At 38.1% G+C, this 23,346-nt stretch overlaps 1 protein-coding gene across 5 annotated transcripts in view; it reads left to right on the top strand.

The window, feature by feature from the left end:
• The window catches only part of ZMYND11 (zinc finger MYND-type containing 11), a 105,467-nt gene that overhangs the window by 53,823 nt on the left and 28,298 nt on the right, over positions 1-23,346 (top strand). For 3 of the 5 annotated variants that reach the window (XM_071428618.1, XM_071428619.1, XM_071428620.1), the window contains exons 3-4: positions 7,589-7,748; positions 20,702-20,746. In XM_071428618.1, the coding sequence (XP_071284719.1) occupies positions 7,589-7,748; positions 20,702-20,746 (205 nt within the window). The remainder of the gene's footprint in view (positions 1-7,588; positions 7,749-20,701; positions 20,747-23,346) is intronic. The other 2 variants (XM_071428622.1, XM_071428621.1) reach the window with 1 other exon arrangement.

Genomic DNA, 23,346 nt, shown 5'->3' on the forward strand with positions numbered 1-23,346 from the left:
GAAAGAGAAAAGGTTTTGACCCAGATAAGAATGGAAATTAAATGAGATAGAAAGCTCTAAAAAATGAATCATTAAAGCATTCAAATGTTCATTTTTTTAACATGTTTTGAATTGAGATGGTGGATATGAGCTGATTAAATATTTCATTTGCAAGGTATTAGCTAGGATGTTACACTCTGAGTCATGTAATACTTTGTCTCTTTAGTACATCCAAAGAAAGGAGCTGGGTGGAGCAGTGGCCCTGCAGCTACACGAGCATTTGTACCTGTGCATGCAATGTTCCTGAATGATTAGTGCTTGTTTGCCAGTCATGCTCATGTGTACACATGTGTGCATTACCAGCAGTGTCACATATGAGCTTTTAGGTTGGAAAAATGGAAGTAGAGCCCTTTTTTAGATAAGTTCCTCCATTAAAAAGTGGTGGTGAGATTTTTCAGGATGCGGGTTGAATGGCTTGGTACTTAAATTATTTGCTTTTTGTGGCCATGCTGGTGAGTTACACAATCTAAAGTGTAGAGGAATTGTAGGAGTGGGAGTTTAAATTACTGAATCAGGGAATTACCTGGCTTAACATTACTGTGCTTTTTACAGAAATGACCCAGATGATTACCATTATAGGTGCATGCATGGTGCCTGAGATATCTAAAGCATGCACAGACAAGATCACTCCTTAGCTGCCTTTTAGCAGCAGCAGCACAAACATCAGGCAGATCTGAATTTAGCTGAGCTGCTGGATTTCACTGTTGCACTATCAAGTTTATGCATTCTTTTTGTTTTACAAAAACATTGCACAAAATTAGTTTTTGCATTTATGCAAATTCTGACTTTATCTAGACTACAAAGGAGAGGTTAAACAAATTTTAAAAACATTTCCTGCTTGGATAGTATATGTGTCTTCAAAATTAATGTTGCAGATACTGATGCCAGAGGAAAAAGTAAATGCACGATTTCTCTGTAATCCTTGGAATTTTGGACTGCATAAAATGTAGATCATGTAAGAAGTATTTTATTGCAGAGGCAGCAGTGCTGTCAGTGCCTGTGTGCTCTGTGCATGTGCTGTGGGTATCTGGAGTGCAGTGGAAATCAAATGCAGCCTGTTCATATACCTGCATCTCATTGTGGAGTACAAATACACAACAAGAACATTGTGCCTTGCTCGTGTTTGTCTTAGTGAATAGAATCCATAATTGAAACTTCAGAAAGTGTAAACACATCAAAAAGGATCCTAGAAAACAAAAGCAAGCTGCTGTGTCCCCACTGTGGCCAGTTTCACCTCTCTGTGTGTCTGTGCTGTCTTCAGCTCTCAGACCAGCTCTCAGTTTCTGGCAAGCAGGGAATATCTGTGTCAAATACCCATAATGTTTAGCCTGTGTTTTATGGGAGTTGACTGGTACCAGGGTGCTACATGGTAGAAGGAGGCAACCTGAGCTTCAGAGCTGAGACCTTGAGGTACAGCTGTGAGCACAGATCTTCACCTGGCTTTCCACAAGGAGAACTGATGGATTCCTGAGATTTGAGCCTGTGGATTTCAAGTTCTTAGGTCATGGAGCTGTATTTCTTAAAAATAAAATTAAATAATAACCACAGCCATCTCTTCAGCTTTTTTTTTTTTCAGTATGACCAACTGGCCTATTATTTGCAAATTACTTTTAAAAAACTCTTAAAAGAAATATGTGGGCCTTCTATAAAATAGCTGTCTTGCCCTGAAACTGAAGCAAAAGGCATAATTTCTCACTAGAGGTAGGAAGACAATATAAAACTCAGAACAGATTTTTGGCTGCTTTCCTTCTATTTTATGTATTATTCCTTAAGGTCTGTCCCTGAATCTAGGACATTTTTATGTACCGGTAGGTAACATTTAAAATTAATGGCAGACTTTCAGTTGAGTTTAATGGGATCTGCTGTATTTTCTCAGATCTCAATTTTATCAGATCTCAGTTTATCAGACCTCAAATTTATCAGTTCTCAGCTCATCCCTGGGTGAGTTGCTCAGCAGAGTCTGCTGGCAGCAGCAGGCTGCTACTTTCCTTTGCATTGGGGAGAGTGGATGCATCCAGCATAGAGAGAGATAATTGATCAGACCAAGATTACAGAGTTTGCCATGAAAATTAACATCTACTTACACTTGCTGCCCTGTTGTATTTTGCAGCTATTTGCGATAATGCATTTTATTTCAGTCTTGTACAGATACCCTTGCTGTAACATTTTTTCAGTATTTTGTTTTGATTCAATTAATGTGGCCAAAAATGCAATTTCTTATGAGTTCAGAAAAACTGAGATTTTTTTAAAATACCTATGTCATCTTCCTACCTTAAATTTCCTTCCTTCCTTCCTTCCTTCCTTCCTTCCTTCCTTCCTTCCTTCCTTCCTTCCTTCCTTCCTTCCTTCCTTCCTTCCTTCCTTCCTTCCTTCCTTCCTTCCTTCCTTCCTTCCTTCCTTCCTTCCTTCCTTCCTTCCTTCCTTCCTTCCTTCCACCACAGTACAGCAGTGCTCATGTAAACCATTTTCTGCCTCTCAGTAGACCAGATGCCTCCAAGAGGGCTCCTTGGGAGCAAAGTTAGATATTTTGCCATGCTGTATTTTGAAGCCATATAGATTTGACTCTTTGAGACTGGGTTTACCTTCGTGCTGTGTCTTGCAGAGCACCAGGCAGGAGTTGTGAGCTGTGTGACAGCTGTAGGTGATAAGTTCACCATCTGATCCCCTGCAAGTGCTGGCTACTTCTGTGTCTATTTTGCTCCCATGGTGATCACAGCTTTAGAGTCTGCTTCCTCCACACCCTTAAGTCCAAGTCAAACTTCCTTCTTTAGTTTTAAGGTATATTATGAAGCACAGATTTTGGTTTTTTATAGAAAGACATTATGAACACTGGATAATTTGAGAAAAGTCTTTTGAAGCTTTAGGAGTGAATTGGTGATATGCTGACAGAATTTGGTGGATCTGGAATGTCCTATATATTGGGCAGGCAGGGGATTTAGAGGTGGATCAGGTACTCCTGTGGTGCAGTTTGTGGTACAAAGGGAGGTGGCAAGATCCAGTTGTCAATTGGTAGGGCATGAGTTAGAGGAGATTTTGTTGCTGTGAAGAGAAGAGCCTGTACCAGGTTTCCCTGCACATCTGTCCTCCCCAGCATTCAGCATGGCTCAGGTGGGGTGTACAGCAGGTGGCTGTGTGGCCCCTCTGGAGGCCCCCCCTCACATGTGCTGACCCCTTGGGCTCTCCCTGTGGTGTCTGAGAGGTGGTCAAGACTTTAGAATGGGTAACACTAATAATGTAATAATATAAACTGAAAAATATGATGATATTTTACTGTTATTTACACCTGACTACTGTTCATCTGCAGTCCTGAAGTGGTTTGAAATTGCTGTCTCACATTTCTCTGATTGGTATTTTGTGACTAAATACAGATGAGCATCACATCCATATATTATCTATGAATCTATTAATGATTATCCTCTGTGAGTCTTCTCTAAAGGTTTTTTCTTGCCATCAGAGAGATGCACACATCTATCCTGTATATGCACATGTGCATCTACCTGATTCTGTTGGTACTATTTTGTTTCTGAAGGTCACCACATTTAAATATACATTTGGTGGTATGGCAATGAGGTTTGCTTAAGGGTGGTAATGAACAAACTCCATGCTAAAGATCCTTATCCTTTGCTTTCCAAATGGTGTTGCAATAACTGAAAACATGCATTATTAGGCCCTTAGTAGTTGATTACAAAAACTGTAATTTTGCTAGATTTGCCAGATTCTTCTGTGCTAATGTCAGGGAGATCTGCACTGCCAGTTCATAAATGGAGAAAATACTGACCTATAAATACTCTAATTTTCAGCAGCAGTTCAGTTGCTTCTGTATTCTGCAGACAAGCAGCCTCATTTGGTGAGATTTTGAATTTAGCATGCAGATTATCAGGCCTAACCTCTACTTTTCATCAGAAAGACCCTCATTTTATATAGTAGGGATTAGCACAGTTAAATTGTATTTTGAAATGGTTTCTTCAGCCGCTATCTGATTAGGTCTGGTTTTCTGATTTAGAGGATTTTACTTTGTGCCTCATTCTCACTCATTTGAGTGTATTTGCTTTACTTCTTGTGCCTGGGTTGTATTGCACTCCCAAATCTGTTGGTATGGAGGACTGGGCAAGAGCATAACAAACCAGTATTCCTTCAACTCCCAGTTTCCAAGGTAAGGCTAATTAGCTTTTGTTGAAAACAGCAGTCAGGGGTTGCTTTATCTCCCATACTGTTTTTTTAACTTGTTGGTGCCAGAACCTTCAATGCATGCAGAGCCAGGACTTGCACTCATGGATTAGTGGGGTCACTTCTGCACAAAGGCAAAATTTCAGAATTATTTTTCCCTGGTCTAGTAATGAGGCTGACATAGTAGTTGGGACTCCAAACATCATGCTTTCTGTCTCTGAGCTGGATTTTAACTCATTCTGTGTTTTCAGCATTTTTCATGTCCTGACAGTTTTTCACATTTCATTATTAAAGAACTTGAACTATCTTTTCTGATTTGAGTCCTGTGTCTTATTATGTCTTTGCTTACCTGCTGTCCTTATGGCTGAAAAGAAACAAGATGAGTTTTCATCCAAACCCTGTAGTGTTGTTTTCTAGTCGTTGTGAATATCTAGTCATGTACACTTCACAGGTTTTAATAAAGTAAAAAACTGAGGGAGGGTGCATTTTTCTAACAGCAGTTCTACTCTTTGAAGAAAAACCATTCTCTTTACATGTATGTTCTTTGCTGTGAAAGCTGATAGCATTTTATTTTAAAAATAGAAAACATAGCCCTTGTGACTCCCCAGTGGCACAGTCTGAACATCGACTAAAGTACTCTTCAAAAAGCCACTGGGAATTTACTACTCCTGATTTACAGCTGGAGAAAATGGGGAGATAGTTTAGTTGGTAGCAGTACTTTCACTCTGGTGGAGAACACAGATTGGATTTGAGAAATGGGTGATTCTGAGCCTTGTGCCTCTTTTCACTAGTGCACAACCTGCCACAGTGGAAATAGGCAGATTAAACCTCTTAGCTGATTAGAGTTGGTTTAAGGCTTTTTTGTTTGTATTATATATCTGTTCTGTTCAGAGATAAGAGTGAGAAATCATGAAACCTGTAGCTTACATTTAAGAATTCGGTAGGGCTTTGTTTCTGGAACTAGGGATGGTGCAGTGCAAAATACATGGATTCTTCTGCAGGTTAGCCTGAGGGTTATGGCACTGGGTTAATACCTGATTTCTGTTCTCAGACCTATAGCAGCCCACCATATAAGTGTACGGAAATCACTTCTGTGCTCAGAGTCTGATTTGTTCTGTCAGTAAAATGGGAAGAATGATAGTTAGCCCATTCTTTGTACTTTGAGACCTGTTAAGTTGAATTAATTACAGACACGTGAATGCTATGTCAGAGACATTGTTAGCACTGAGTTAAAAATGGAGATTTGGTGAAAAAAGAGTAACACTAGCAAATGTTGAGAAAGATGATTTGCACTTCAAAAACCTCGTTGTGTTTGCATAAATATGTCCATATGTGCACACACACATGAAATACATGTAACATGATTATATAAGCAAATGAGCTGTTTTCATGTGGCTTTAAAGCTTCAACACTTTATGCTTCTGTAGACCAGGTGTGTTCACTTGCACTCTGTTTGAAAGTGAAGTAAATAGACTTGAGTTTCTGCCTGTTTCAGACCTTGGAGTTTGGATAGCTTTGAAAACTTATTTGTGGTGTTTAATTTCACTTGAACAGGTGCTCATGTTGAGTTTTGTTTTCTGTGGAAGTAGAGAGGGATCAGGTTGGGCAGATGAGCATCCAGCCAAGGTGATACAGACCTGAAGTGCCTTATCTTCTGATTTTGGCCCTATGTGGAAACCACCAGAATATTCATATATATTAGCTTGGAACATAGACTTACACAGAATATTGTCATTTCTGTATCAGTTGCCTACCTTTTATACAGTGCTAGCATGCACACACAAATTAGGCTTGGACCATGTTGTGGTAGACATTGTAAAATATGGGAAATGGCATTATCTGCCTCTCAGAGTTTTTATCCTAAAAAAATAAACCCCAACATCCTGCAAACCCCAAGATGCTGCATTTATGTAAATGCCTCTGATACCACACAGAAATTCATAAATGTCCTATGCTGCTCTGATTATTGTATAATTTACTATACAAATATATACTTCCACTCAGTCAGAAATCTACTATACGATTTTATATACAGTTTAGAGCAAAACAAAAATATCAGATTAGCATAAACCAGGTCCAGCAAAAGCTTAAGAGAGAAAGCAGGAAAGGAAAACTTTATTCATACAATACAGTAAGAAGTTTGAAAGGCAAATGTCTACAAAGGGAGGGATTGATTGAAGATTTGACGATTTGGGGTGGTCCTCACTTCTTATTGTAAGTTTGTAACTTCTAAGGCATTAAAAATTCCTGTCATGTTATTAAAAAAGAAATCTGAACTGATTTAACTCTTTTTTAATGCAATGCTGCTGCTTTAAAATAAATCTTTCTTGAGTTTGCTCGTGATCATAATTACTTTTTGTGAAGGTATTTGTGATGACAGTCACAAAGGAATCGTGGTTGCTGGAATTCATTATGAAGAAGGAAGGCAAGGATACTATAGCTGACAGCTTTGTCTTAAAGCAGGCAAATTGCAGATTTCTCTCTTAGGAAACAGGTAAAGACAGAGTACCTGGAGAAACAAAAATGGAGAGAAATTCAGTTAGCTCTGTAACTTTAAGAGATCCATAACTAGGAAAATATTTTCCACTAAATAATTGGTTCCATGTCAATTCATGTATCTGCTGATTGCAGCTCTCCGTGCACAGCAACTTCTAGACATGTTCTCAGAATTTTGTTAAAAACCCTGAATTGCAGTGACCTTAAGGCAGAGAGGTCATCTTTATTTGAGAGAAGATAATTTTATGCTGTTTACTCCAAGTTAATATTTGGTGTTAGCCTAGAAGCAAATTACACTGGATAAAGGTCAACATTACACAGCTGAATCTCATGTATATACACAGTTAAAGCTACATGTGGTTTTTTTCTCACCAAGGCAGTTTGTCACAATGTGATCATTGTGGTTGACTCAAGAAAAGGAGAAAAACCACTTTGCACGGTAACTTGAGTTAGTGGGTTTTCATATGTGATATATAAATTTTCCATTTTTCCTAAATGTGTTGTACACACAAGCATCACAAAAATTCATTCATACATTCTGTAGTATGTATGCTATAGGAGGTGTTAGAGAAATGCAAGTTTAAAGTAATTTAAAGGGCACAAATGGATGTGGCAGAGACAAGCCCAAGCACCATATGTGTTAATTTTGGGATTTTTTTGGTAGGAGTTTACTGTGCTACTACTTGTCTAAATGTGTACATGAAAGCTGCAAGAGTAAAAAAACTGATTTGAGGGAAAGGGTGAAGTGATATAAATTTTGACTGTTTAAAAACAATCTAAAACTTAGAACATATATTGTTTTAACTCATTTGAAAATGTGTATATTTTGCTGACACATTTTATAATTTAAAGCTAACACTAAGAGACTTTTGTGCTTTGTGTGCAGGTACATGTCTCGAGTGCATGGTATGCATCCAAAAGAAACCACACGTCAGCTGAGTTTAGCAGTCAAGGATGGTCTCATTGTGGAAACCCTGACCGTGGGGTGTAAAGGGTCAAAAGCTGGTATTGAACAAGAAGGATATTGGTTGCCAGGAGATGAGATTGTGAGTATAAAGTCTTTGAGAAAATAAATCACGATTTGTGGTATCTTAGCATGAAGCTTGTTTTAATTTATATTTCAAACTATTTATAGGTTCTTTGTTGGTGCTTGTGAACAGGGGAATAATGCACTCTTAAATTTTTTTAACCTTTTCTATTTCATAGAAGCTCTTTCCTGTTGAACTCTGAGTTTTCTGCTATGAAAAACTGACAAAGTCCTTTGCTGGGTTATACCTCACTTTCATGTTGTATTCTCTTCTACAGTTGTACAGAAGACAGTAAATATTGGTATTACTTGAAATCCTCAGATGTTCTCAAATCCAAAAGATGGTGTATTTAAAAAATTTTTTTAAAAGTCACAAGCTTTTTAATCTTGCTTTAATCTGAATCTGAAGAACACAGAACTCCCTTTCAAAAGTGCAATATGAAATTATAAAATTATATGCAAACATACCTGAAAAGATGTGTTTTACTGATATTTGTGAACACCAGGGCATTCAATTAGAAAGGATTTTCTTAGCAAATCAGCTACAGGCATCCAAATACTGTTCCACTGGATGTCTAACATAAATATTAAAATCCATTTCAATAGGTTGAAAGTTACGTGAAGAGAAAAAAAACCAATGTTTTTAATATCTCTCCATAGCTGAGGTGGAGCACACTCACAAAGTGAGGATAGTCACATAGACCAGGAAAAAGCTTGAACAATTGTTTTGCCTTGTTCAGAAGCCCCATCTCTTTATTTACAAGACAATATTTTCCTAACGAAAATGAGTTTTGCAAAGCTTTAAAATACCTGAACTAGGAACTGTTGCTTTGGAATATAAAATTGCATTAAATACTGATAAAAGGGTCAACATTGTCTCAGACATAGCTAGTACATAAACTTTGAGGAAACCCAGAAAAACTCTAAAAAACACCAAAATGCTCATTGGAATATTGCAGTTATCAGTAAGATCCTGAAAGTGAAACAATCTATTGGTTTTGGTTTTGTGAAAACAAGCAATATGCATAACAGAAAATATTATCATCAAAATTATCTCACTTACATGAATTTAAAGTATTGAAATACCTTAATTTCAATACATTGTATTTAATGTACATTATGTTACTGTTAAGATTTTCATTCTAATTTCATTAGAAGCCCTCAAGGGAACCTTTAAAGGGTATGTTACTGTTCTCCCTGGCAGGAAACATTTCAAAACTCCAGCTTAGCTCTTTTAGGTATTTCTTCCATGAGTTTTATCTGTTTAGAAGTGACAGCAACTGTGTAGACTCAACAAGACATAAAGCCTGAGATCTGTGATGATCTCAAGTATGCTGTTTGTTTCCTCTATTGCTAAGAGAAAGGAAAAAAAAGAAAAAATTATCAAAATGCCTCACAATAGCCATTCCTTATATAATCATTCAAATAATGTTCCTACTGCTTATTAGCAATATTTATTTAAGAAAACTTGAAAGAATTTACATCCTGTAAATTCCCAGTGAGTCATTAGAATTGCACAATTATTTTATGTCTGTGCAGAAAACGTCTCTGACTGAAGATGCTGTTGAAGTTATATTATGAATAACCCTTTAGTTAGATGCAGACTGCATTTTCAGTATTACTGCTAAGCACTGATACTTTGAGCTGTGACCATATGTGTGGTGGCTGTCTCAGTAATTCAGAACACCACACTTGACTTAACAGTTTTCTGCAAAAATAAAAATCAGCTTCTGATCCAGGCCATGTTTCAATCATACCCAAACCCAAACTTTTTGTTCCTAATACTGAATCAAAATGCTGCAGACAGATGAAGCAAAACACATTGACTTGGTATAAAGTCATTCTCTTTGTTCTTTTATTCAGAAAGTTTTAATGAGTAAAAAAATGTCATTGTCATCACTTGCCATCAGATCAAGTATTTTCCATTCTCTGACAATTGGTGCAAACCATCAAATTTGGGATGTTCTCTGCTATGGACACGGGGGTAGTTTTACAGATGCTTTGTCTGCACTTGATCAAGAGGCAGTTTGTAGTTCTTTGTAATTCAGCACTGCTCAAATCTGGTACTAATGACTGTTGGAGCATGAGCTCAAGTTACATTTCAGTGAGGACAAATACACAGAATTCTTTCTTGAGGTGCACTTGGAGGAGGTGGAACTCTTCGAAGCAGGGTATTAATGTTAAAAAGGGATTTCAGGCTCAAACTTTAGCACTTACAGACCCTTGACCTAATTGTCAAATTTGGTTTGACTGGTACTGCTGGAACTTGGAAAGCTCAAAACAGGAAAGAGAAGACTTAAAAACCAATCAACCACCCACTGACACCAGTGCAGGGATGCTTTTGGTTTTTGGCTTCTTTCCTGGCACCACGGTGGAATTCAGCAAACACAGGATGCTCCAAGGAGATAGCAAAGGGATACATTCTTATCGTCCCCCCAGCTATTTGCTTGGTGATTTTTTACACTTTTGAAGTCTTGGATCTGAATTTTAGCAGGTGAAAAGATTACTGGCCTTGGCCACAAAACTGCTGAGCACCTTTCTGTGTTACTGTAAGAGATGCCTGACTAGAGGATGCCACATGACCTGAAATTACTGGTTGTGATGGTGACTACAGACTGATGGCTAAATAGTGACAATAATTGAAAGTACAGAGATTATGAAAACACAGCTCTACTTGGAAAAGATCCATTTGATAATCTGTGGTGCTTGCTTAGGGGTTTCCAAACATCTGCCCTATCCAATAGGTTGACATAGTGATAGATCTAAACACTGAGGACATGATCTCTGATAGGGTTACTCTTAGCCTTCAGAAAAATTATACTACTTTGCTCTCATTGTTCTAGCAGTGTGTTGAAGCTATGGTAAAAAAAATTAGCAAAACCTCACATATTTAGTAATATACAAAAGACAAGCTGAGGTACAAAGACAAAACAATTTGAGGGCATCAGGAGGTTCTTCCAAAAGGGACAGTTCATGAAAATTAATGTTCAGGAAAAAAAAAAAAAAAAAAGAATGGTTTGATTTAAGAGTGTAAAATTATTCTGTCAGATACATGTGGGAGAAATATTTTTATGTAAGTTACTAAATTTAAAATGTGGAGTCAGTAACAAAATGTACTGTATTCCAACTGACATTTAAGGATTGGTACCTAAACAAGAACTTTGCTGCAAATATTATACCTCCAGGGCTTGTGCAGGTATTCATTTTGTTTGCTCATTTGCCATGTTCCCAGATGTTTTGCACATTTTCAAAATGTGTTCTCATCTTACAGGCTTTCTTATCTTGCAGATGATTAATGCATTTGCACAAAATGAATGAGAGAAGACTTTATTTTCCATTTTTATTCAGGATTTTAGTTAGGAATTTTGCATTTTTCTGTTTGTTGATGTATTATTATACAATTGAACAAAATCTCTTCAGCTTCTTGCCTTGCAAGGGAAATGTCAGTCCTGAAGTCTGGTAATGGAACTTTACTTTTTTCCTAAATGCTTTATTTCTATTTCTCACAGAACTTCTGGAATTTGGAAATGCTATTTATTATCAGCATAAAAAAAATCTTCTTGCTCTTGCTGGTTTAGAAAAAAATGTAAATCAGTGTTGTTAACTATGTTTTGAATGCAGTTGACAAGATAGAGAGGAAGGGTAGTTCTTCAAGAAAATAAGAATGAATCTTCTTACTTATTCATTACTATTTTCTGTTCTGCCATGATTTGATGTACTTCTGTCTGTGTAACATAGTACTGTGTCTAACCCCAAGGAAAGAAATTGAATTTAAGTACTAATGTCCTATGGCTTAATGGGGGGGTTAGATGCAGTTTTTAGAGTTAGTCTTACTCACATTTTTCTACAGACAGTGTGCACTGAGCTATTTTGACCATTTAATGTGCTAATTCTTCCCCTCACGATTAAAGTCATAAAGCTGCTCTGACCCAGAGAGAGGCTTTATGAGTGTATAATTTCAATTTTCCTGTGTTCATGAAGCCAAACAATATTGTGCTCTTCTAAGATGGAGATGTGTTCATAACATGGGTTCATTGTTTGCATCTGATTGCAACATACCCCACAGCCCTGCTGTGGTTTAAAAATGGTTCACAGTGGCCAAAGTCTCTAATGAGATGTGAAGAGTGAGGCTTCACACCTATTTAAGGCACTGTGAGCTATTTCTTCTCTGAAGAATGCATGAAAGATGATTATATTTTCAAGAGATTATTATTTTACAGAGTTCTGTTTTCTGATCATTTGATTGATTGCTTATAGAAAGAGGCAGCACTTCTGGCTATTAAATCTGACTGTGAGGTGCAGTTACAGTCATTCTCCTGTGTATTTGGTCCTCTCTGCTTCTAAATTATTTCATTTCCAATTCTTTCCTCTAAAGAAGTTTGAGTTTAGTGGAGAGCACACTGTTTGGAGGGGAAGTTTCCTTGCTTTTTCCTGCTTTTAGAAAACATTAGAGATACAACTTGCTTTTCCCCAACACACACATGTATTCTCAATGTGCTATTTCATTTCTAAAGATTTTTCTGGTATTTTAAATTGAGAAAGTACTGGTGCTTGCTCAGAGAAACTCCAGATACTTCCAAGTCACAAGGCTGCCTAAGTAATTCATCTCTCCGCTCTGTCTGTATTCCCAACATTGTAATATTTGTTGTAACCCACTGCCAGCACTGTGAGTCTTGAAGGTGATTTTTTTTAACCCAAGTGACCTTAGGCACACACTCAGTTATTTTTGTGATTTGATGTGTTGCAGGTTTGATTTTACTAGGATCAGTCTATGAGAAAGGAGAATTTTTGGCTGTTATGTTTGTGTTAATCTAAATTACTTTAGATTGAGCAAAGGCTTGATTCTTTGCTTGCCATGCTTAATTGCTTTTGTAATTATATTGATTTTTCCATGCTAGGTCAGTATTGGTAGCCAGAAGCTGTTTTTTGAACTGACTATGTCATCTTGAGTCTCCATAAATGTGAAGATAATTGTAAAAAGCTTAAGAACTGTCACTGTGAGAGTTTGAATCTTTTCTGTACAAAAATACGTTTTAAATAATACAAAACCCCTGAACAACAACAGACCAAACCAAACCTCAATCCAAAACCAGCCTGAATAGCTACCAGTTCTAAATAACTAGGCTGAAGAATGGTTTTAATGTGCATCCCATTCTTTTCAGTTAGGGGCAGAAGGATAATATGAAACAGCAATAGTGACAGCCAGTGCCTTCATCATGTGAGCTCTTACAACTGAAAAGCACAAATAGGAAGAACATGTCACACCAAATGAAGAAAAATCTCCTTCAGTGTTTAAAAAAATTCTCTGTTTGCCTTATCCATCCATATTGCCTTTAATGTAAAGTCCTGTGTAAATTCACTGATCCAAAACCAAACATGGCCCAAGCCATATTAGTTCATATTTTTTGCATATTGAACAAATTAAGAATTTTCCAGGCTGGAATGTTCCAGATAGATTCCTGGAACATTCTTCTTGGAAAAAACTCTATTATTGTGAAAGTGCAAGTGTTCTTTACACTTAGTAATTCACTGATGCAAAGAGTTAATGATTGATCCCATAAGAGAAAAAATTCAAACTGGCTTCCATCCCTTATTACCACACATCAGGGAGAGTATGATGTGGCTTTGGGGTCAGGCCACATACCAGCTTGGTCACACAAGAACACTCAGGGATGATGAGCTTCTGAAACTCTTTGAACCTTTTCTATCTGTCTTTCCATCCTTTAAGGACCCATCATTCGGAGCTTAATTTTCCAAAAGACTGCCATGAATTCAATCCTTCATGTGCTAAATGCAATGATTTTTCTTGCAAATTATTGTCACAAACTGCAGATGTGATTCTGCTTATTAATAAACTAAAAATAAATGGATTTGGGAAAGTTCAGAAAAGCAAATATATTCAAATCATCAAATCAAAGCATAGACTATTTTATCCTAGAGAAGCGGAGTAGAATTCTGAATTTCCAACTCATGGAAGAGAAATTCCTTCTGCATTAAAGCCAAGACCCTCTTCTGTCTTTGCACTAAGGCTGTTAATATGCAGCCTCTCATGAATGGTTCCACAGCAATTCCAGTGGTTCTTGCTGCCTCTAGAAGGGTTAAGAATAGTGAGCAATTCTGAATTCCTTTTCCAATCTTGTTTTTCTCTTCCCATCTGTTCAGGGGTATTTCTTCCCTCTCCTCTGCTCATCCTTATTTTTTATTCTCTGGAAAGGCCGTTTACAATGTTTGCAGGATCTTCACATTACTGAAGGTGACACTAGTAGACTCCATCTGACTGCAGAGAGATGCTGCTTCTTTTAAACTGGTGAAACAACCTTGTCAGCATCTTCACTTGGCTCTCTCAGCTTTGCCAACTTGACTTTTAAAAATTCAGTTGATGTAATGCTGTATTCTTCTTTGAGGCTTTCACTCTCCATTCTGGAGTTGAGATACTGATAATGTTGTTCACAGATTTCACAAAATGTTCTTTTCTGATTGAAAGGATGTTCTTAAGAATGAGAATTTATCTTTGAGTTTGAAGTAAACTAGTCAAACTAGTCTGTAGAAAGGTTCCATCATGGGATTTATATTATGCTAATAGAATAATGACATAGATCAGTCTGTCTTGAGTTTGTTTTGAAAAGATGCATCTTGGATTTTTTCTACCCCTTTTGTACCCACCCTGACCTAGTAGTGTTGTTTTTATTAACTTTGTGGGTTCAAAATGCTCTGTATCTCTGGCAACTGATTTGAATCTTTTATTATTGTGTCATGCTGGTCACTGAATGAAACTTCATTGAAGCTGATGGGCTTATTAATATTCATGCTTAATTCACAATAAATGCAGTCCCCATGCCTTTTTATCAGCTGACAGCTGAAACAATATCAGCCACACCTACAGCACATGGACAAGAGGTTTAAGGAACCTGTGTAGGAGGTTCTGCTGTTGGTTCAGATAAAATGTTTTTGTGTGTGCTGAGACATCAACCTAAAGAAAAACTACAAAATAAGACCAGAGAAGCAATGTAAACGTGTTTTAAGCAAGAAAAGGGAAGAAGACCATTTTTGTGCAGAGTTCTTTAAAGGAGACTTGGAACTACAAGCAAGGAGATTTATTTCTGGTCTGGATTTACCTTCTTTCTAGGAGAACAAAACCATAATGTGGACATAAAAGGCATTGCACCTGATAAATTCCTCACTCCATCACTGATTTATCTCCCTAATGAAAATAGCCTACAAACCTCCTCTTGGCTCAACCTAAGTCAAAAATTGTGACATTACCAGCAAAGTGAATCCAGTTTCTGAGGAGATAAGTTGAAAGTTTCTGTTAACCTTGAACTTGCTTGGAACGTGAAAAAACAAAAAAACATTTTCACTTGAAATTATTTTCAATTTCTAATATCCTGGAGGAGAATGCTTGTATTGTCTCACCTTAAATAATGCACACTGCTACTACCCAAACATGATATTCTTGGAAAGGAAATTGAGATTTATTCATTACTTCAGGAGCACAGCTCATAGGCTGAGCAGATAGGTGTGACAAGGGTTTGAGCAGTCACTTTGGCTGCTGACATGTTACTACACTTGGAAAAAACTCAATTCTTTAGCACTGGAAGCTAGAGCCTGGCTCTGTACTTTGGGACCTATCACCCCAAATTGTCCAGAACGTGGCTGCAGGGTGGGAAGGTGAATAAAAATCTGCCTGTCCTGGCAGGAATACAGAGAGATTTGGGTGGTTTCTGCCAGAAACTGAAGACTTCTAGGACAAACTGACAATAAATTAATTAGATTAAATTCAGTGAAAGAAAGCCAGAAGAGTTCTGACAGGATGTGGAATTCTCTGCAGAACTTGAGTCCTCCTGCATCAGTGCATCAGAAGAGGAAGCAGTTACCAGTGAAGAAAATGGAAATGGATTGTTACAAGCTCATAAATACATGAACTATGGAGAAGGAGATTTTGATCTCTCCCCTGACTGATGGTTTTGTGTAGGTTCTTTTTAGAATAGAAAGGGTTTCTAAAATAAGAGAATTTCAAAACCATGTAAAACAAGAAATTCCAATTAATTGCTGAGATGCTAAAACCTTAGCCATAATTAACAAATAAACAAACAAATATACTTGAAATAAAGCAAGATGCCTTAGTAATTGTGAGGACATATGAATTCATAATTATTTTGGATTTCTTCATTATAAAATATGAATAATGAGTACCTATGAAGTGCCCTACAGGGTCAATTTATGGGAATCCATTTTAAAGATAAAGCCCAGGTCAGAGAAGGAAAGAATCTATAAAGCCAACAGATCTGAATGGATAGATTAGCCTGTCTGTAAAAGCACACATTGTAGCTGCCTGCTGTAGTAGTTTTCTAGAAAAAGAAAGAAAAAATAAAGTGAAACCATTTTCACAAAGGGATTCTAGCTGCTGAAGTCTTTTTGGCTTTGAAAAAGAGATGGATGCTTGTTTATTTGCTAAGCACTTTTGATGAGCAAAAGCAGTAGGAAAAACATAGATGCAAAACAGGAAGAAATGTATCTGGTGAACACAGGGATGCAGGAAAACTGCAGGGGAGAAAATAAGCTTATTTTGGTGCTGAATTTACCCCAAAGCATTGCTCTAGCATTAAATGTAAAGCATGTGATGATCTAAGAAACTTTTATCATTGGAAAGCAATCGTCCGGATCAAATATAGACCCTTTACAGTAATGATGAAAGAGAAATACTTTATTAAACAGCTAACTCACCATTTACCTGCTGCAAAGATGGAGTAAGTCCTCTGAGCCATCAAGGAATTAATCACACCTTCCTCAGTTTGAAGCCTAACCTTTTCATCATTGTTCTGATGAAAAGATAAAAGCAGATCCTGTAGGCTACTGAAAGGATGTTTACAGGAGGATTCATATTTGCTAAAGAATAGATGGAGCCAGGGATGTGGCACGAAGAGAAGACTGACCAAAGGGCAGAAGGAAGACTGCTCTCACAGCAGACTGAGGCCTCTGGTGGAAAACACACACTGTGTCCCCACTGCATTTCAAAGAACACTGGGAGTGATGTTCCATAGCACATAATGCTTGTTCCACCCAGGTATTACTTGGTGCATGCTGATGTCTGAGTGAAAACCAGTAAATCTGCCAGAGACTCTTGATAAGCTGGAGATTCCTTACTGGCTGCTGTGCCCCATGAGATAGAGCCTGTTTAAAATAGAGGCCAGTGTGCACGTACCACATCCACTTGAACTCTCTGAAAAAAAAAAAAAGGGGTAAGGCTTCCATCTGTGCAGCTCTACAGATAATCAGCCACACTTTGTAAAACTCCTCTTACTACAGAGCAGTTACTTGGAAGTTGAACAGAATTGCAAAAGCAGTGGATAGATGGCAAAGGGAGGCATTTCATAGATGAGCTAAATGCTGGTTTAGCATTTCTGCAGCTCCTCAGGGCTGTTAACAGGGGCTGGTTCTCCTGTCCAAGCCTGTTTCAGGTTGCCTTTTGTGTGGGGCAGGGATTCCAGCATTTGCACCGTGAGAGAAATAAAAAACAGATAAATGAAGTGGGCAGTAGCTGTTTGCAGCAAATGTAGAAGTTTGAAGCATTTCTTCAGGTTTTGTACTGGAGGACAGAAGTCTCATAGGTAGTGCACCCCCTCTGTGGTTCCTGATAGCTGTGAGTCATAAAGATGTACTGCAAGGTTTTAGCAATTACCTTTAGTAAAGCTCATGTCTAATTGAGAAAGCTTTGATGGAGCAGATGCTGCTTGAAAAAGACAGAAAGGAACTGATTTATTAAGAATGGAAAATGTCTTTAGACAGAAATAGATGCTGCTTTGTTTAATGTGAGTGGGGGCATAGGTTCCTGCAGCATACTCTGAGTCCTCTTAAAGAGAGGACCCGGATACCAGCGGAGAGTAATGAAATGGTAGATCCATCCATGCTAGAATGCAGTACCACCATTTCTTATATAATAAAGGCTTTTAATTTACAGCAGAAAGTTTGAAATATGAAAGATTAAGTAGAGAAGATGGCAATTACTTCAGAACAGCAGATGATGATGGATGCATGTTGCAAAACCTAAGCAAAATCGAAGATGTGGAAAAAAAGAGCATCATTCTTGTGAGGCATTTATTTCAGTGTATATTTCTACTTGATATGGACTGGTAGTCATTTTTGTTGGGTGCCACTGAAGAGTTATTGAAGGCCAGCAAAGAAACCTTGACATCAGAACCCAAGATTTTAAAAGCTTCTCTCTTAGTTGAAGAGGGGAAAATGTGAAAAACTCTGATTTTAAAGCTGATAGAGGTGAGAAGAGATGGAAGCGTTCCTTATGGCTGTTCCCAAATCCTAAAATACCAGAATACAGAACATTTGCTTCAGAAATTATATCTTTAATTTGGGCATGGCCTATCTCATTATATGTTAAAGAAATGGGAAACTGAAAAATAGTAGGAGCTCATTTATTGACATTCTTTAAAGGGTTATGAAATAATCATGAAAAGATTACGCTAAAGTCTTGGGCTGGTGATGAAAATTACTTCAAATAATTCTAGCATGCAAATACTACTATTTTTAAATAATTTATATTTTTTAAATTACTTCTATCTGCTGGCATGGACCTTGTTGTCATTCTAGATTCCACCGCTGTGACAGACCAAAAGTGTTACACAGTGGGTGAAATCTACTGTGTATCTGCTAATACTCTTCCTTTAAACTAGTGAAAAACTGCTCTAAGTTTCTTATCCACTGGGCAGCTGGAGCTCTAGGGACTGTTAAAGCATAGACACCATGCAGGGCTGACAGTGAGTTTGTGCACAGGTGGGTCTGAATGAAAATCCAGTGATCTGGAAGGAGCTGTGTGTGCAGGGGTGTAGGGGAGAGAGAGAGGAACACCACAGCAGCACACACGTAAAAGAAATGCTGGAGAAGCACTTAAAACACCTGGGGGGGAAAAAATGTGCAAAGAGTGCTATGGGACAAGTGCCACACAGGAAATGCTGGGAACCATGAACTCCATGGGAAGTTATTTCCTTCATTTGCTTCATTTTGAATTTAGGACAACAGAACTGTATGTATACTATTTGTAAATAAACATGATCGTGCCAAAGGGGTAACTGACTTATAACTGTCTTTCCCATCTATATGACCCTTTTTTTTTTTAGCTTACTGGTTGGGTCCAAAGGATACCCATAATTTGGATTGTTTGGGAAATCTAGTTCAACTGTATGAAACCAGCAAATCCCCATAAGGGGGAGTTTCATGAATAGAGTTTTGCTTTTTTCCCCCCTCCCTTTTCCTCTCTCCACTTGATAGTAGAGTGACTTAATACCGAGTATCTGGGCTACCATTAAGGGACTTGGAGAAAACAGATTAACAGGTAAGAAATGAGCTATGTTAATGGAATGTGCATTATAAAAAGGCAAAGTGGTCCTTTTAGACAAAGTCTAAGAAAGGAGGTTATACTGTTTTCATGTGCTATACCTACATATAATTTATATGAAAATGAAAATGTATTACTTGTTTTAACATCTTTTTTTTACAATAATTACGGGCTTGCTGTGGTATGGAAGTGACCTAATAGTTACAATTGTGACCTCTAAGTTATTGTTAATTTTACTGTCAGTATGTGCTTCACATCTCCTACTTAATGGTATGCTAATTGTACAGCAGGATGTCACATTCTCCAACATACAGATTCCCTATTTCAATTACAGCTAAGTAAATCTCCATTACTAATGAGTAAGCATTTCTTTTCCATGTACATTTGCATTATAATGGACATTTTCTTTGTGCACTAAAATTATTCTTTCCTTGACAACAACTTTGTATTTTATTTTACAGTAAAGGCTACGACATGATGATTCATTCCTTTCTGTTGGGTTTATCTGTATTTAAATTGTCAAATGCTCTGGATAGCCTGACATTTTCTATCCCATGTTATTTTTCTGTACTTCCAGAATAAATGTATATATTTGCTTTAAGACAACCTACTTAAGACAAATGACAAAGAAAAGTAAGCTTACGTGACGGTCATAAGATGTATTTTTTAATTTGTTGCAGTGTTTCACTCACGTTGCCGAGTGAACCTCAGCTATTTATGTCAGTGCAAAGTGACCTTTATGATCTAATGTTTGACAGATTTGAATATAAAGAACAAGTGACCACGTGTGACCCATATGATTGCAAGATCCCGCTCTGCTTAACAGAGCGTAGCTCTTTGGCTGTTGCCCACAGTCCCCCAGACTCATTTGCTGTCCTGCTGATGCATAGATCCGTGAATGCAGCGGGCAGCTGGGCAGGACCAAGGGGGAAGGTCTCTGTTGGATCTGATTCCGCAGCTTTGCTGCCAAATCCGCTCCCTCTCGGGGCCGGGCTGGTGCCGCTGAACTTGGGCAGAGGATTCCCTTTGTCTGCAGCACAGTGACCCCGGAGCCCTTCCCTCCCTGTGCCAGGAAACCCAGTCCCTGTGGAGGAGATCCCTCCTCAGCCTGCATGGCCCTGGGAAAATGTCTCACCTTTTATACACAAACAAGAACTGTGAGTTTTATTGATAAAGTGATAGCCTAACCTTCGATAATGTGCTGCAAAGGTGTTGCTTTGCTTTTGGTGGGGCAACTCCCTGTGCAGTAAATTATGTTAGAAGGATCTTTTTTTAGATGCCCAGAGAAGGCTTATGTATCAAAGAGGGTGCATTAATTAACAATCATTAATATTCTTGATGATTTTTAAATTGGCCTGGTGGTGGGTGTGTATATGGATAAGAATGATGGGTGTTGGGTTCTTTTAATCATATAAGTACGTGGGATATTTTAAAGAAATAAAATGTGGTGAAAGTGTCAGGTAGCATTCCAGGAATGCAGGAGGAAATGTATGCAACCAGAAGTTAGAACTAACAGATTGATTTCCTGGTCACTGTGCATGAATTCTTTCTAGCCTTGTGTATATCCTGATAACCAGATGGCTTACAGTATAGATACAAAGTTTGTTTTGTTTTTATTTTGAAAGGCCTACGGTATGCAGCCTTTTTCCCAGACAGCAGCAAAAAACAAGGTGAACAATTTTTGCACTATGTGGTTTTGAATTCTGTCATATTTTCTATTACGTTTCTGTCTTCCATTAGGCTAGCTTAGTTTACTCTCCTAGCCACCACCATCATCCATGTCACTCCCGGTCCCGAGTTGGGTGCGCACCCCGTGTGTCGGGCGGGCTCCGGGCCCGGCCGTGGCCGCTCCGATGTCGCCGCTGTCACCGCGGCCGCCCTTGGGCCGCCGCTTGCGGGAGCGCCCGGCGACACCTGGCGGTGCGAGCGGGAACTGCAGCCCCGCGGCTGCCCCAGCGGCCCGACCTGCCCGGCCCCGAGCGCCGGCAGCCGGAGCTGGGCACAGCTAAAATAATCCCATTTCCTGCATGAAAATAAATGAGTCAATGAATAGATAAAGTGCTGGGAGCGCATTCCCCTCCCATTCACACTTAGGTAAACCGAGAGGAGCAATAACCAACATTTCATTGCCGTTGGAGGAAAACTAATGCCTCTGACCTCGCTATTGAAGTCAATAGGGCAGTTGTCCACAAGGCTTATGAACCTTTTTTTAATCTTTTTTAACTAGATTTTAAAATATTTGCACAAATTAATGTTTTATGTATACTTATGCACTAAATATACTGCATTAAACTAAAACTTTTTTTTTTCTGTGAAAATCTTTGTATTTAGAAATAATGAGGTTTTCAAAACTTTGCAGTGTGAATACTGAAGGAAGCCTCTTCTGCTGTTTTATTTAACATCATGGTTTTTGGCTGGAATGGATGGTTTTTCTTGCCAGCAAATATATTTCCGTATGTTTATGAAATTCCACATCTCTTTGCCAGCATATTTCTTAACAATGGAATATCTGGGAGATACGAATACGTAACTAATACAAACAAAAATTAAGAATCCTGGAATCTTGATTCTGTGCTGAAATTGCAGGACCTCTTGTGGTCTTCTCAGTTTAATTTTTACCTAAATATACATTCAAGCAAAACTGATTATTTTTCTTGCTCAATTGGCCCTTTAGTGCCACCTGATTCTTTTTTTCATTTTCTACATACAGTTAATATAAATGACATACAAAACACTACTTTATCCTGATTTCTCTCACTCTATAGGCAAATCAAGTGTGCCAACAATGCAGTATCTTTAGTTGTTTACAAAATATCCTAAAGAAAGGGCTCCCAAAGTACACAGCCACCGAATTTTGGAAGGGAAAAGATTTGGTGAAACAAGAATGTGTTCTTTTAGCCAAATTTGGTGGTGTTATGCCATTTTGAGATATACAGAATTTGCCAGTAAAATGAAATGAGCAGAAAGGACAAAAGGTCAAGTTACACTGTTAATCTGCACAACAAAGGAGGGCAAAGTTCTGAGTTTAAAAAATCACTGGTTAAGATTTCATAGGGTGGTTTTTCCCCCTCTAAACTTGCTAGCCCTGCAATCCAACATTCATGGTACACCAAGTTTAGTGCAGGCAGTCCGGGTTGGGGCTGTCCCAAAATCTCTTGTGTTCCTGGGGGCTCTGGTCAGATGAGTTCTGTGCACAGCACAAAGGACTGGAAGGGCCACCTGAGCATGGCCTTTCTCACACTGGAGGAGACCTTGCACACAAGGACTGCACTGCCCAGGCACAGCATAATGAAAATCAGACAAATGCCAGCTCTGGCAGTCAGTGGGAATTGCTAACTCCACCTTTACAACATGACATTAAAAGTAGCTTGATCAGATTTTTATCAAGATAATTTACTGAAGAATAGGAGTAGTTTTTTTCAGAGATCTGAACCCATTGAAAAGTGACATTTGACATGAAAAGGCATTGGGAGTTTTATCTGAGATATGACAGCTATTTTGTCTTCTAAGTGTAGAGAAAACTGTGGCATTTCAGATAACAAACATAAACATTTAACAGTGGCCACTGGCAATTCTGCTTGGTTTTAGAACTCTTGATTCCTAGAGCAAAATTCTGCCTCCAAATTATATGCATGCTGCTCTCATTTATTTCAGCAAAGCTTGTGCACATGTTTCAAAGGTCAGAATTTGGCTGTTGGGGGTGAATTTTCAAGGAAGAGTATATTAAAGACACCTGTGCATCAGCAGAACCATATCCTTTGTCTACTGCAGAACATTTCAGGAATGAGCCCGGTGCTATTGAGCACGGCAAGTGAAACATTTTATATGTTTTGAATTGCATTGGGATTGCTTAGCAGAAACATTTCTTGCAGTAATTGGTTCATGATTTCATTTATTTCTTGTAACTCGACACTTTGATGCTGAAAAGTTGTCAGTTTTAAGAGAGTAAAGACTGGAAGGGACCACCCTTCAGAAAATTACAGTTGAAAATATAATGTAACAATCAAACTAAGGGAAATAGTCCAAGAAAATAGGTATGGTCTGTTGAGGTGCACAAACTTTTGTTTGCAATCTAATACAGAGAGGTCAACAAATGTTTTACACAAAGGTAGAAAACAAACCCACTTTTCATTGTGGACAGAGCTCATATTTGAAATTGTAACTAATCAGACAATTGAAAAAATTAAAACTTGGCATTCATATTCTATTGGAGTTAGTGTGTATTAAATTGATGAAGATCTTTAAGCACATAGGTTTTCCCCTGTTTTTT

Source organism: Agelaius tricolor, unplaced genomic scaffold (genome assembly GCF_023055355.1).
Source record: "Agelaius tricolor isolate 1412-34295 unplaced genomic scaffold, bAgeTri1.0.p SCAF_6, whole genome shotgun sequence".
NCBI lineage: Eukaryota > Metazoa > Chordata > Aves > Passeriformes > Icteridae > Agelaius > Agelaius tricolor.